The 16,151-nt window shown below is 27.2% G+C and overlaps 2 protein-coding genes across 2 annotated transcripts; both read right to left on the bottom strand.

Moving 5' to 3' along the window:
- Positions 1–208: 208 nt before the first annotated feature.
- On the bottom strand, positions 209–1,966 carry LOC110626057 (3-ketoacyl-CoA synthase 12). Its single transcript, XM_021771794.2, has one exon. The coding sequence runs from the start codon at positions 1,744–1,746 to the stop codon at positions 355–357; it is 1,392 nt and encodes a 463-aa protein (XP_021627486.1). The 5' UTR covers positions 1,747–1,966; the 3' UTR covers positions 209–354.
- A 7,048-nt stretch (positions 1,967–9,014) lies between these two features.
- On the bottom strand, positions 9,015–11,130 carry LOC110627000 (exocyst complex component EXO70H1). Its single transcript, XM_021773215.2, has one exon. The coding sequence runs from the start codon at positions 11,029–11,031 to the stop codon at positions 9,139–9,141; it is 1,893 nt and encodes a 630-aa protein (XP_021628907.1). The 5' UTR covers positions 11,032–11,130; the 3' UTR covers positions 9,015–9,138.
- Positions 11,131–16,151: the final 5,021 nt, after the last annotated feature.

Raw genomic sequence — 16,151 nt, 5'->3', positions numbered from 1 at the left:
AATAGGATATTGAATAAGTTTTCTATTGTCCCAAGAGACAGTCTTCTTCTCTTTTGGTCCCTCATTGGTCCTGCAATTACTATGCTCTTAATTGTTATGCTTCAAAATATTAACAACACCAAGTACAGCACCATGTGTTGAGATTCAGAGTGTGAGAGCAATGTCTTTTTCCTTGATAAATAAAATTTAAAATTTCATCCAACAAATATGATAAAAAAATCCTCTTGTAATCATGTTGAAATCTGCATTCCTTATTGGATTACAACAACAATAAAAATAAAAATAAAGATTATCTAACAACAAAGGAATTAAGATACCTGTTTTGATGATTAAAAATGAATATGAGCTGTTTCATCAGCGAGGAACAACAAAGGTGTTTGGATCTTCATCATTGATCCATCCATATTTCTCCATGAAAGGATTTGCTAATGTTTTTGGTGGATACTTATCAACACAATCTCTCCACACATTGCCATCTCCCAAATCTCTCATCACTTCCCACAAGCAGCTGTTGCATTTGAACCCTGCACCAAAGCTTACCATCAAGATTCTGTCTCCTTTTTTTAGCCTCTTCTTGGCTTCCATGTAGCCCAAGACATACCAAAGGCTGCTTGCTGATGTGTTGCCAAATCTGTGTAGAGTCATTCTTGCTGGTTCCAAATCATACTCAGACAGATCAAGGTTTGATCCTATGCCATCTATTACAGCTTTCCCACCAGTGTGGATGCAGAAATGATCAACTCCAGTCTTGAAGTTGATCATTGCTTTAGTATTTGTCCCTCCTCCAACTTTGCTGGAACCTTGTTTCCATTTTTTAATGAAGGAAACTACTATAAATCTGAGTAATTCTCTTATGGGTAAAATCCTAGGAGATATTTCTCGAAGGTTGTCGACTAAAGCTCTTGTAGCTGCCTTTGGGAGATTCTTTCCTAGGTAAAAACCTAGGCGGCCATGGTCGTCTTCTTTTTGTATGCAACATTCATAAGACTCATCTCTAGCCCCATGGTGTGTCCGAACCAGACACTTCAGCTTGAACATGGCTCGCTTCTTCAATGCTCTTTTGTTTGTCAGAAGGATCGCACACCCACCTGAACGAAACAAGCAATTTGCGAGAATCATCGATTTATCATTCCCAGAGTACCAATTCAGGCTCAAACACTCTGAGGTGACGACGAGTGCGTACGAGTTCTTGCGAGTCTTGAAAATGTTCTGAGCAATGTTGATAGATATAAGGCTGGCGCTGCAGCCCATCCCAGTGAGATTATAAACCTTAATATCTTCCCTCATTTTGTAGTGATTCATGATCCTAGCTGCCAAGGAAGGAACCACAGAAAGCATTGAGACATTAACCACAAGAACATCGATTTCTTGAGGAGAAACGCCTGATCTGGCCAAGACTTTTCCAATACTATCTTTAAAGAACTCCTCCATCTCCAAGATCCCATCTTCATAAGCAGGGTTTTCTTCCCGGCGGGCGAAAACCATCCTCGGAGCATAGGTTTCTTCTCCAACGCCGGAGCTTACAATTGCTTTCAAGAGAAACTTGTACTCATTGAGACCAAGAAGCCCACTCCTCGTAATCAACTCGCCACAAAACTCAGTGTCAAGCTTCCTATCATCAGTTGGTTTATAGCACTCATAGTCTAGTAAATAGCATTCTTGATCTCTTTTTGAATCGGCCCACCACCATAGTAAGAAGAGTGGATACAAGATCAAGAATGCATACACAAGAATAAGAACATCCATTAGAGAATTGAAGAAAGAACAGCAAGAGGAAGATAGAAGAAGAAAGGGGAAACTGTGAGAATCATCGAATGAAATTTGAAAGACTTATAAAAGGAGAAGGGGGTTGAGTGTGTGAGCTGGAAATGGGATCATTTGTTTGAGAAATATTTCCATGGCTCAACCCCCCACCTACTGATTTGTGTGTAACTTTCATGTCAGTCTTTATGACATTCAACTCCATTCAAACATTAGGCATGTAAGACAATAGACACAGAGCTAAAGAAACACTTTTTCTTTCTTTGTATATGCTTTTCTTTAAAAAATAAATAAATAAAAAACTAAGAGAAAATTCCACCAGTCTCATGATTTTTAGAAAATTCATTACCTCATTTTTATTTTAAAATAATTCAATTAAAACATTTTTTTATTTTATAAAATCAAAATCTTTAATATTTTTATCAAAGAACAAATCTAATTAAAACCAAAACTTTAACATTAGTAATGATTTTAGCTATTGAATTTAAAAGATTATCAGTAAATTACAGCATGATCCCTAAAATATTATTTCTTTACTAAAATAGTCCTTTAATTTAATCATGTCTTTGTTTGTCATTTTTAAATAGTTAACTATGTTCACTTTTGTTAATTATATTATTTTTCTCTTTAATAATTAAAAAATTGTGAAAATTATTATTTTTTAAATAATTCACATATTTTAAAATTTTGTTAATAAATTCTAAAATAATGAAATAGTATTTTTAATTTAATTTAAAATATTTCAATTTTTTAGCTCTTAAATTACTTATATGCATGATTTATTAACGATTATGAACAAGATATATAATACACCAAAAGTTTAATTACTCAATAATATTCAAAATTATGCACATAAGTTTCAAGGGTTAAATTCTTTTTTTTGTTTAAATATTATTAAAATTAATTTTAAAATATTATTTTAATAAATATAAATGAAAAAAATTGCGATATGTTAAATTTATTAAACTTAATTTAAGAATAAGGAAATAATATAATTGACAAAGAGAACATTGTTGAATTTAATAAAAATAGCTAAAATAAAAATATTTATTTTAAAGAATTATTTTATTAGTCAAATAAAATTTTAAAATTATATTGTAATTTATTATTAATTTTTTAAATTCAATTTATTTTATAGTCAATATCATGATTAATTTTAAAGTTTTGATTTTATTATTAAAAAATAAAATTTAAGATATAAATGTGATTTTTTTATAAATATTTTTTCCAATAAATTATTTTTAATGTATGCATAATATCAAAAACAAATAATTGCAATAGATATATACATGTGTGTTTGGGAAAAATAAAAACAAAAGAATAAAGAAAGGACATTACGAGAAGTTTTTAAAAAATAATAAAAAATAAAAGCCTATTTAATGAAAAATTAATTTTTTTTTGTTATTTTATAATTTTATTTAAAATTTTAAAAATTAATAAAATTATTTAAAATTATAAATTTCATTATAATTATATTCAAATTTAATAACATTTATTTATGTGATACATATAATAAAATAATTGATATTAATTTAAATTTAAATTTTATTAATTTTTAATTAAATTATAAAATAATAAAAAATTTAAAATTTTCATGTAAATAACCAAAAATAAAAGGGCAAGATGGAGATTTTACTTTTCATATTATAGTAATAATTGGGACCTAGGGCTTGAAGATTTCTTTTTTTTTTTTTTTTTGTTGACGTTACTCAATTAATGTGGTGTAATTATTAGGTGAATATTTAATTACAAATAGTTCCTTTCTTTGTTTTAAATAATATTTTTAATTTAATTATATGATTAATAAATTTATACAATTTTATAAAAATAAAATTTTTATTAGATAAAATTTCAAATTAACATTAGAAAATTCAGCTACAATATTTAATAGTACTGTTGTTGATTTTATTTTGTCTTTTTATTAAATAAAATTTCAAATATTGTATTATTATGCGAGCCGAATCTCTTTATAAATTAAAATTAATTTTATTAATTTATATTGATAATAAAAGTTATTAAGATAATTAAATAATGGTATTTATGAATTAATATTATATTTTAATAAAATAATATATAGATTTATATTTACTTTGCATATATAATTATAATATTTTATATGTTAATTTTACATGAATAATTATAATTAAAATCTTTTTAAAATGAAAATTTGACATTAAAATTCAATTATTGTAAAATCAACCCAAAATAAAATATAATATAAAAATATTTAAATCATACATACTTATTATTTTTATTACTGTTAGTAAGTAATTCAAAATTATAATATAAAATATTTTGAAATATGATAATTTTTATTTTTTTTACAATAATATATTGGTTAGTATCAATTGAAATTTTTTATAAATATTAATATATTTAGTATTAAATAATTTCACTACACTATTAATGGTATAGAATTTCTTTAAAAAAATCTAAATTTCTTCACTAATAAACATTACTATTAATATTTTAATTTGTGAACAGAAAATAAAAGAATATATTTATACTAAAAATATATAAATTATAATTTTCACATAATAAATTATATAGTTTTATTTTTTTAACCTCATTACTAGTAAAAATTACTTTTCATTTTTGTCCATTACTATTAGCATATAATTTTATGCAACTTTTGAAATACCATTTCTTGAATACCCAATTTTTTTAGTAAAATTATTAGAATAATTTGAAATAATTATTTTATATTAATTATAGATATATTAATTTAAAATAAAAAATTATAATTTATAAATTATTTTGTTGTCGATGATTTAAGATGAATTGGATTTATAATAAATTAAAAACTAAAAACACTAATTAAAAAGAAATAAGAAAGGATGAGTGGATAATCACCATAATAATTTATAAAAATTCAACTGTCTCAATCTTACTACTTCACTTTAAAGATCTGTTGAGAATTCTTTTGAATTTGATATTAAAAAATATTATACTGTCTAGAATAATATTTTTTTTGAGGTTTTTCAATTAATTGATATAATACGATCATGGAAACAGTTTTTGCTAAAACGCGAGTAATTTTTTAAAAATTAGTATTAAATATAAAATTTTGAATATTTAAAAATTCTCATGTGATTTCTAATAATAAAGGTGCATGTTTGCAATGATAAAAGGTACATGTTTCAATTGGATTGGGGTTCATCTACTGAAAACTACACTTAACGAAAATTGACTATTTGCCAAAGTCGCAATATATTTGACAGAAATATCCTTAAGGGCAAGGGTTTTGCTTGCCACGCACTCTTAAAAATTAGAGTATCATCTGAAAAAAAAAAAAATTAATTAAAATAGAAGTGCACGTCCTGCTAATTTGTATCGCTGATATTTACTACTATGCTTAGCTTGATTCATTACGCAACACACAACTTGAGTATAAAGGGATGGGGATAGTCAAAGCATGAACGGAGAGATAAAATTGAAGAAAGAGATTGCATTTAATTATAGTATTTTAATTTTTTTATTAATTATATATATATAAATAATATTACACTCAACAAAATTATAATAGCAATTATAAAATCAGTAATTTAATACTACTTGATGACCGCTGTATTTCTTCACCCCGGTCAGGGGTCAAGCCATCGATCACGGCCCATCGTTCGGAGGCCCACACGACCTCAGTACAAACAGGTCCAGCCCGTTCAAATCTTGATATAGGGTCCATATGAATTTCTCAACCAGGCCGACCCAGTCCTCTCTGCCTCTCAGGCAGGCCCAGCTCTCACGGCTTCTCAGGATGATCCTCCTTGGACTCAGTCTTATTCCTATCTCTCGGCTCAGTCCGGAATGGGGAATAAGGCTCTACCTTCAGCCTTGTAGACCCATCCACACACGCACGGAATCAGGGGCCGTTACGCATGAGACATGTACCGGATATCCTCGTACAATCGTATCAATATGGCAGAGACAGATGGTCCAATAATAGCTAGGCCGTTGCACGTCATTGACAGATTAGGAAAAGAGATAAAAGGAGAATGATCCTCTCCTAAACTCTAAGTTTTTCAATATTTCAAAAAATCTCTGTAAAATTTTATTATTTCTGAATTTCAGATCATCACTACTAAAATATATAAAATAATAATTTATCATCGTTATCTCAAATCTATTTTTATAGTAATATAAATGTACGTGGATTTTTTTTTTAAACTCATTATTGATGAAATTTAGATGAAAATTACATAATTGGAGGGTATTGTGATTTAATGTCAAAAGGAGAGAGTAGAGATATTGAAGGAGTGATATAGGTAGATTATTATTATGCCAAAAAAGACATAAGAGAGTGAGTCCACAGTGAGCTTATTATTATAGATAAAGACTGAAATCCATATTTTGGCCCCAGATGGGATACTATCTATCTTCATGCTTGTTCATTGCCTACTCACCCTTTGATTAAGCTAACTCATGCATGCCCTTAATTCACATGCAACTTACAGCTCAATGATGTAACTCATCACGTTTATATTTCAAGTGGAGGAAAGTCTATATATTAACCTCACAACATCTAAAATAATAATAATTATTGTGTCCATTAGTGTCTACAATAAGGTCCATGTATCCAAGTTAGACTCTGACTAACTATAACTATCCATCAGTTGTGTACAACGTTTGTTTAGGCCTATGAATTTTTATGGGCTTGGTTTCTGTCTCAATTTTCTTCATCGGTTGCTGAACACCTGATGATTTTTATGGGCTAATAATGACAGCTAGACATTTTCTTTTCTAAAGAAATTTCTTACTGGCACAGCCAAAACAATATAATTCATGTAAGACTTGCTTATGATTTTATTTATTTATCATTTATTTATAGGATAATAAAAAAAATTATAAATTATTTACGTTTTAATAAATAATATATTTTAAATTAATTACCTATATTTATTTACACCTTACCGATTCTAAATTTAATAAAAATATTATATCATTATCTTAATCGATATTAAAAATTAATATTTTAATATAATTTAAATAAATAATCATTAAAAAAATTCATACTTTATTAATTTTAAAAATTATACTCTTAACTTATTTTTAATAAACATATTTCAAATCAATTTTTTATAAGTATTATGATAATAAATTAAGAATCATAATTCTCGTTATTGAAAAATTAATTATATTCTCGTTATTGAAAAATTAATTATACTTATTATATGCACTTTAATAAAATTAAAAGGTTGAAGGTCAGTAATCAATAATTTAATTAATTAAAAATAGTTTAATTTAATTTATAATTATAATTTATATTTTACCTAATAAATTTAGTTATTTTTAATTTATTAAATTGATTGTTAACTTTTTTTAATGTAGTAAAAGTGAATAAAGTAAATGTAACTAATTTTTAAAATAGGAAAAATTGTGATTATTGATTTATTAAAGTTAACGTTATCACTTGTTAACCTAACAAAGTGAGTTTTTTTTTTTTTTTTTAAATATGTCTATTTAAAATTATAAATAAATTGAATTGAAGTTAAAAATTAAATTAAATCGGAAAATTGATTTGAATATATTTAAATAAAAAAATTTTAAAATATAATTAATGAAATTAATAAAATTTAAAATAATTTTAGTATTTATTAAAATGATAACGTGATATTTAAAGAGTATAAATAAAATTAAATGGTTAGTTTATAATATATTAGTTAATTTTTATAGTGTGTAATATATTTATTAAAATATAAATAGTTTAAAATTTTTATTTTTTATTTATTAATACTGTGAATATGAATAATTTAAATTTTCCTTATTAAAGGAAATTTATAGAAAATAAATTTTATGGTGTGGTTTATGTAGACTTACAACATAATTATAATAATAAAACATCAATAGAAAATCACGTAATTATGTCTCAACACATTTTGGATTAAATATATGCAAGAATTATTCAAATTTTATCGTGAACATTCCAGCATTAATTCATGAAAATATAAAATTAATTGAAATAAACCTCTAAAATAGCAGAGGATTCATAATCACTTAATTTTCCAGAGAAATTTAAATTATTTGTCATTGAGTCGGATCTTCAAAAATTATTTTCAATTCTTTTTTATAATTAACCTCAATTATCCTTAACCCATTACTTATGAAAGGGCAATAAAAATATATATTTTTTTAATTACTTATGAAAGGGCAATAAAAAGATTTTTTTTTTAAAAAAAAAAAAAAAGGGAAGAAAAGAAGCTTCTTTGGTTAAAAAATGGGAAAAGTTGGCTTGCAGGCTCACAATCAACGGGGGTCAAGGAGTAGTTGAAAATATAAGTTATAATATAAAAGAATAAATAAGAATTTGGAATCATATATTCTCCTCACCTTTACTGAAAAGAAAAAGAAATTGGAATCTAATTCACACACGTAAAACAAAAAGCCAACTGAACAGAATAAAGCTGCCGGCCATTCATAAATTAAACCAAGCAAAATCCAAATAAATCCATCAACTTTAATTAAAATACAAATAATTCCAATTTCACTTTTTAATTAAATACAATCATGAATTTTATCTTTACATTTAAATAAATTATGATTTAATAAAATATTATTTTTATAATTTTATTAATGAATAACTTTAATATTCTATTATTATAAAAATAATATTTTATTAAATTAAAGCATATAAAATGGTAAAGTGGTCCTTTATCTTGAAACAGTTGCGCCAACAACTTTAATTTCTGAACTTTTCTAACTACAAATAATGTCGCGCCACGTAGATGGAGGAGTCCAAAAACACATTCCATGAAAGATAAAATTCAGAGACCATGCAACTGAGAACGACAACTAGAAGCCTGGGAATCTAAAGAGAGTAGAAACTAAGCCGAACAAAGGTAGGGAGGCCCGGCAGAACTATGAGGGACCAAAGCAACTTAAGAGCCGGGTGTCACCAATTGTCGAAGTTAATTAGTTTATCAACTTTCATATTTCTTGAAGATCAATTTTTTTATTTCTCTTTTATATCAACTCATATTATATAGTTAATTACCAGCTAATCATTCTTCCTATAATCCAAAACTTGGAAACTATGCATGTTTTGCAAATAATATAATTAATTATATATTCCAACGAATGTTCTCTTATACATTTGTGTCTTCCATGCTTGTAGAGAACTCCGACAAGTTGAGTAAGCTTCTCAACATTCTCAATCCATTTGTTTGGCATTTTCTTTTTCCATAATTATTTTATTTTATTTTTAAGCATTAAATATTCCCTGTAATAAAATAAAACTATATTTTATTTATTTATTTGAAAAAAAAAAAAAAAACAATCGTAAGAATGTACGCGCTCCTTTGTTTCTATTCTTTTTTTTTTTTATGTCCTCTATTTTTTCAATAATGCACAAAAAGTTACACGCCTAAAAGGTTCCAAACCGCCTCAACGGCTTTTTCCACTTGCAGAGTGAGTCGACGATGAAGAAAACGACGACGTTGATGAAGCTGACGAAATACTTCCAGAACCACCGGTGATTCCAAAGAACAAATCCGACAAGTAATTTCCCAAATCATCAGGCGAAAATTTTACGGTCACTGTGTTTCCGATTTCCCTCCTCACTGCCACCCGATACTTCTCGTAAAATTCCCGGTACGCCGGCACCAGCTTCTTCGCCAACGATACTTTAATCTCGTCTCTCAGTTTGCCGTCCGGAACCACCCATGAACGTTGCTTCTTGCATGCCTCCTCGAAAGCGGAGTTAAATCTCTTGAAACACTCTGCTGCTTCGTGAATTGTCATCCCCGACGCTGAATTCTCCGGCAATGAACTGAAAACCTTGTTCCACCCCATGCGTTCGTAATTCAATGCGTATTGTTTCACCTTAGCCTCGTGTTTTGTGATCCATTCATCGCCGATAAGCAATTTCAAGCTTGATTTTCGAACTTTGTTAACCACGTATTGGAGATTATTAGCTAGAAAGAGATATGATAGAGACACTTCCTTGTAAAACTCAGCCTTGCCGTCGAGTTTGCAGAGTAAAACGAGGATGAGCCAAGCCAACCGTACGGAAATCGCCGAGGATGAGCCATCTTCATGCTCGGGGCTTCCGAAATAAGATTCTGGCAAAGGAGACGACGTCGTTAATGGCCAATCGGCGACTATATCAGATAGGATACCGCTATAATCGGCTAGAAAAGCGATGTAGTTCATTACGTAACGTGTGAGAGGGTGGACCCCGCCTCCAGGAACTGGCGTTTTCGAATTGTCTTTGGAAATCGCCGATTCGAAGTCCGTTAACATAGTACGTGCAGCCTCGCCGAGCCGGATTAGGGAGTTAACGGCTTGTGAACGGACGGTGGAGGTTGATTCGAAGCTGAAAATGGACTCAATGTCTTGCCATAAGTCAGCAATTGCTTCATAGAGATCGAGAGTGCGAAACATTTTCTCTGGAGTTTTCTTGCACTTGGCTACACTTTCCGGGAAGCCAAACAGCGTCAAGGCACCGTCTCTCGTAATATCGGCAAAGCACGACTCCTTTATCGAAACAGAAGCAGAGAAGACATAATCACAGAGAACCTTCTCTCCATAAAACAAGGTCTTAACCGCCACTTTCACTGCATTTAACCAGCTCTTGATCTTCAATTCCAGTACCTCCCAATCCATTTTCTGAATCTGCGAGAAATTCAGATTTTCAACTCCAAGATTATAGAGAGTCTCATCAACAATCGATTTGCGAATAATTTTATAAATTTTGACGCATTCTTTTCCATAACCAGAACCAATCATGCAATCAGCAATCGCCTTCAAATCCGCCATAGCAACTATAGAGACTCGCTCTACTTCAGAAACAGTATCACCATATCGTGAAGAGTCGTCCTCAGATTCATCTTCAAAATCTGAAAAGCTCGATCTGGACGCTCTAGAAGAGTGATTGGACAGCGATTCCGAGTCAAGAAAGTCTCTGTTAGATTTCAAGGTTTGGTAGAACTCCTTCTCGAGTCTTTTCATAGCAATTTGCATGAGATTTTGAGCACGAACGAGCTTTTCAGAAGCAGAGTTTTCAGAGATGTAATATTGCATAGCAGACTGTAGTTGTTTGATAGAGTTGAGGTATTGCTTGGCTTCTTGGCGATTATCCCTAAAAAGAGAAGAGATGGAGCAGTAATTTGAAGAAGTGGGGGAATCAGAATCCCATTTGGAAATGAGAATATGGGCATTGTCAATGTTCTCATCCATTAATTTATCAGAGAAGGTATGGCGATGAGGCGGTGATCGAATTGGAGGAGATGAAGGAGATTGCTTGAAGAAGACAGTCCTCATACCTTTTCTTGGCATATAGAGTTCAAGATTTTATCAATTCTGTTTGATGAATATTGAACACAGAGAGCAAGAGAGAGATGCGGTTTGAGTGATGGAGAAGAGACGAGTAATGGTTTCTGTGGAGGAAGGGTGGGGCTTCGGGGTATTTATAGAGGAGAGTATGTTGACTGTGTCTGGTGAGTCTACGCGGTTGTGTTTCTGCTTTGTCTCTTTCTCTCTATCTCTTTTTTTTTTTTTTTTTTTTTTTTAAATAAAAAAAAAAAAAATTCAAATGAACATAGAGGGCAATTTAGGATGAATTTGTCGTCAAATGAATGGGGCGAGGAAAAACCTAATTGGTCAAATGATTTTTTGCTTTTTTTTAATCTTTTTCTGATAATGTTTCTAAGAAGTTTCTACTTTCCCATGATAATTCTGGGCTTTTAAAATAAAAATAAGAAAAATATTATAAAGATTTATTTTCTTTTTCATATTTATATATGATAATTCATTAAAATGAATTATTTTGTGATTTGCAAGTAATGAGTTTCAGAGACTGAAACAAAATAAGAGTTAATTTTGTATAGATTAGCTCTGATTAAATCTCAACAGAATTTTAAACCCTTTGATTTTTTTATTTACATTAATGTTAAGAGATTTTTCATACGCATTTAAATATATACACAATTAATAAATAAATAATATATTAACAAAAATCATAGCAGGTATCACATTTAAAATTAAATTAATAATATTTTATTTATTGAGTGTAGATATACTCAGATACGTTGAAGAAATTTTATCTTTTAATACTGTATATATGCAGGGACTAGCTTTGTTTTTTATAAATAGATTAGAAATTATTTATTCTTAAATTATTGAGATATCAATAATATTAATAACATTAATTATATTTTAGTATATAGTTTCGCTTTGCTTGTGAGAGTAGACCAATTCTATATACAAATTAAATACACTTAAAAGACTCTTTCCACTTTACTTTTCTCATGCATTAAATTTTAATATATATTATTTAAAATAAAAAAATTATAAGAGAAAAATAAATTAAATGAGATGTTAGCTCCTAAAACTTTTGATTATGTGACCGTTTGATTATATATTAAAATTCTCATTCTTAATTTGTTCCATTGTTCAACCATTTCTTACATGTGAGACCAGCAATTAATGTTTGATATTGTGTGACGTTGCCGTTTGAATACTTCTATACCAAGTATCCATCCCACGTTTTGTAATAATAATTAATTTCAACAATTTCTTTTTTTAATTAGTCAACACTATTAATTTAATTAGCTTAATAATTTTTGCTCTATTAAAATAACCATAAACTGACAATTAATGAGTCTTGAAGTGTAATCAAGGTTTGCAATGCATGAGACAATTTAAGAGGAATAGTGTGTTAAAGAAGAGTTCCAGGTAATGAGATGAATTAATTGGAAATTGATGCCTGTTGTTTTGAGTTTGGAAGCATAAATATATTGATTAAATTAATTCAAAATTTAACTACAAAGTCATGTTGAAGAAAATTAGAAAAAGGTGAAAAATTAATACTGTTGGCTAGGAAATTAAGCAGACTCATGCAGTTTCTCATGTGAAGCTTCTGGAGAGATTCAATGCTAATAGGCCACCTAATAATCACAACTCATGACTTCAACATCTCATCTCATCTCATCTCATTCGTTCATTCATGTGTGTATCCCAGCTGTTTAATTTTTGTTTTGCCAATTGTTCCCTCCGGTGCCTCCAGTTTTACGATTACCATGCAACTCTAGAAGCCCAATCATCCGAATAATTTTGTTTATGTTTTGCTTAATTTTCGTTCAAATTCATATTACTAAATTATAAAAAATTTAATAACAATTTAAAATTGTTATAAAGAAAATTTAATTAATTATTATATATAAAATTATTATTTTATATTTAATGAAAATTGTTATTGAAAAAATAAGTGAATTACTATTTTATACTGCAACGAAAATAAATCTATTAATTATTAAATTATTGCTCTTAATTTACAAATACAGTTTAAATATATATAATAATAATAATTTATCGTTTTATTTTAAACCCATTATTTAGTAAATCATAATATATTTTAAGTTTATTATTATCAGTTAATACTCCTTTAATACAAGGAATTAATAGTAGTTACAAGTTTAAATCATCTATTTATTTAAAAAAAAAGTTTAAATCATGAACAGTGAAACTAGATAATATAGTATAGAAGAATGAGTGATTCCTGAGGGAGGTTCTTGTGCCCCCGAAGCTTCTTAATTAAAAAATATAAAAATATTCTGTAATTATATCAGTTTTTAAATATATAATTTATTTTAAAATATATAATTTAATTTTATATCAAATTAATATAACGTGATTTATAAATTGTATGATATTATAAAATATTATATAAATATAAAATTAAATTATATATTTTAAATTAAATTATAAAAAATAAAAATTAATGAAATCACGAGATATCATTTTCTCTTTAATTACAAGACGAAGGAGTAATCCATGCTGAATTGATTAGGTCAAAAGAAAATATAATATAAATTAATTTCCTTTAAATAATTATTATTTTTTAGTTTCTGACTAATTAAAATTTTGAGAAGATTATAAAAATCATTTGTAAAAACGACAGTGAAGTCTCTTATTCATAAGTTAAAATTATATTAGAAGAGATGTCATTAGATAGTGATTTCTTTTTCTATAGGGTCTTAGTATAATAAATAAATCTTAATCACTAATAGAAAAAAAAACAATATCGGATAACGTGACTTGGATAAAAATAAATCATTTGATGATAGCTAATAATAAATTTATATATTATAGTTTTGGGACTGATTTGAATTAGATTTATCTAATAAATTTATATAATTATTAGTTATATATAATAATTAAATTAAATAAATTTTAAAATTATAATTTTATTAAATATAAATTAGGAATATAACTAATTAACTTTGAAAAAACTATAAAAAGCCGGAGTCTCCTCCTTACCAACTGTTTTTTTGTTTTTTATTTATCAAAAGCGATTTCCAAATGATGACAGATTTTTGATCCTTTGAATTTTGGCTTTTTGACTTCTTTTTCATGATTGCCGATCTAATTCAATCATGCGAAATCCTACAAGCAACAATTTGTTTATTTATTAAAAAATAATAATTACAATTAAAATATAAGCAAAATAAAATAAATTATATCCTAATTTTCCATTGGCAATTGAATAATTCATCATTGTTTTATTTTTCATGCAATAGGCCTTAGAATAAATACTTTTTAATTGTTTAATTATAATATTACTTCTCCTTGTGAAACATGTCCATCGATTTTCTTAATCAGCATTGAGCTGACCACGGAATATGATTCTTCCTTCGTATTATTAATTTCTCCTCATTTTTAAATTTTATTATTTATTATTATTATTATTAGAAATTTTGAATTGAATTAAAAATTAAATTCAATGGTATTGAAACTAGAATATTATTATTTTAAGAATCAAATTATATTAAATCAAATTTTATTTTTTTTATTGAGAATGAGATTCAAGATCAAACCCGAAATCATATTAAATTGAAAAAAAAAGTTTGATTTAAAAAAAATAAAAAGAAAAATCTCAGTGTTTAAATCTTAATGTACTGTGTGAAGATTGGATTGGTGAATAGTATAGTGATTGCATGGACTGCGTAATCAAGATTTTAAAATAGAATTATTTCATAATCTCTTCGTCATTGTCATTAGCTGTGAAATTAGAAGGAGACAAATGATGAAGACAATCCATGCCAAAATCCTCCTCTTCATAATCTAAACCTAAGTATTTCCTATTTGTTAACTATCAACAGGAAGGACATGTGAACCATATGCATGAACTTTTTTTTTTTTTAAATTCTCCTCTAAATGTGGTTTCCAATTTTCTTTGATAAATTAGAAATTCATTTTTGTGGCTTTTTCTTATTTGTAATTAACCAATTATAAAGGATTCTTATTCTCAATGGACAAAGAAAAAGAAGAGACTTGTAATAAATATAAAGAATGAAAATGTAGTGACAAGCAAAAACTGACTCAATCTATAAGCTTTATTTATTTATTTTATATATTAATGTGCATTTAAAGTTTACTTATTCGATTAACTTGAATTTATTTAGAGTATATAATATATCTATTAAAAAATAAAATATTTATTTTTAAATTTTAAAAAATATTTTATATTTAAGATTCGAATTTAAAACTTTTAATTAAGATGAAGTAATTTGTATTATCTCATTTAATCACTTACTGCTTAATTTATATCTTTATAGATTACTCTATTTTTTTTTTATAGTTGTTTTATTTTATTGTGTTATACAGTTTAACTGTTGATTTGGATCAAATTTGGATCCAAACCATCTCCATCCATTATAACACATAGTTATTTGATTTTGTAATCAAACTCAATCAATTCATATATTTTATTTAATCATTAGTTAACCATTCAAACTATCGATTAGCCACATATTCCATCAACTATTAAAATAAATATTATTATAATAATTTTTGATATCTTCTCTTTTTTATTTATATCAAAATTATTATTTTTTTTTGATTATAGTAATATATAAATTGACTATTATAATTCTATTAATTTTATTTCACTTACGAGAAATTTATTAAAATATATATTTAATAAAATTTAATGTATTTAAAATGAATAAAATTAGAAAATTAATTAAAAAATTATATTTTTTAATATATATAAAAAATAAAGTGGACAAAAATTATAAAACGGATGAGTACTAATTAATGTTACACTAATTAATGTTTTACTGTTAGGGAAATTGACCAACCATTTAGAGGGTAAATTTTTCCGAAAAGCCAATCTAGCAATACAATGAGCAGCTTTGTTAACTTTTTTTATCCACTAAACTGAAAACCATGCATGGACGAACAGCTTTAAGCGTTAAAACCGTTTGAATTGTAGCAAAAATATTCTAGAAAGAATGTTGAGGATTATTAAGAGCAAGAAACAGTAAGGAGCTATTTATCTCTAAAATGACTTTAGGAACTTTCAGAGCACGAACCAAAAGATAAACTTCTAGTAAAGCTTTTGCCACACCTGCAAGCAAGGAAGAAGCTTAGATTTTCTTAACAGAACCACAGAT

The sequence above is a fragment of the Manihot esculenta genome, chromosome 11 (assembly GCF_001659605.2).
Source record: "Manihot esculenta cultivar AM560-2 chromosome 11, M.esculenta_v8, whole genome shotgun sequence".
NCBI classification, from domain to species: domain Eukaryota; kingdom Viridiplantae; phylum Streptophyta; class Magnoliopsida; order Malpighiales; family Euphorbiaceae; genus Manihot; species Manihot esculenta.
Note: the sequence above shows the minus strand (reverse complement) of the source record. Positions and strands in the feature narration are given on the sequence as shown.

Bases quoted from the DNA above. Each gene is read 5' to 3' on its own strand.
- LOC110626057 (XM_021771794.2), bottom strand. From the start codon at position 1,746: ATGGATGTTCTTATTCTTGTGTATGCATTCTTGATCTTGTATCCACTC.
- LOC110627000 (XM_021773215.2), bottom strand. From the start codon at position 11,031: ATGCCAAGAAAAGGTATGAGGACTGTCTTCTTCAAGCAATCTCCTTCA.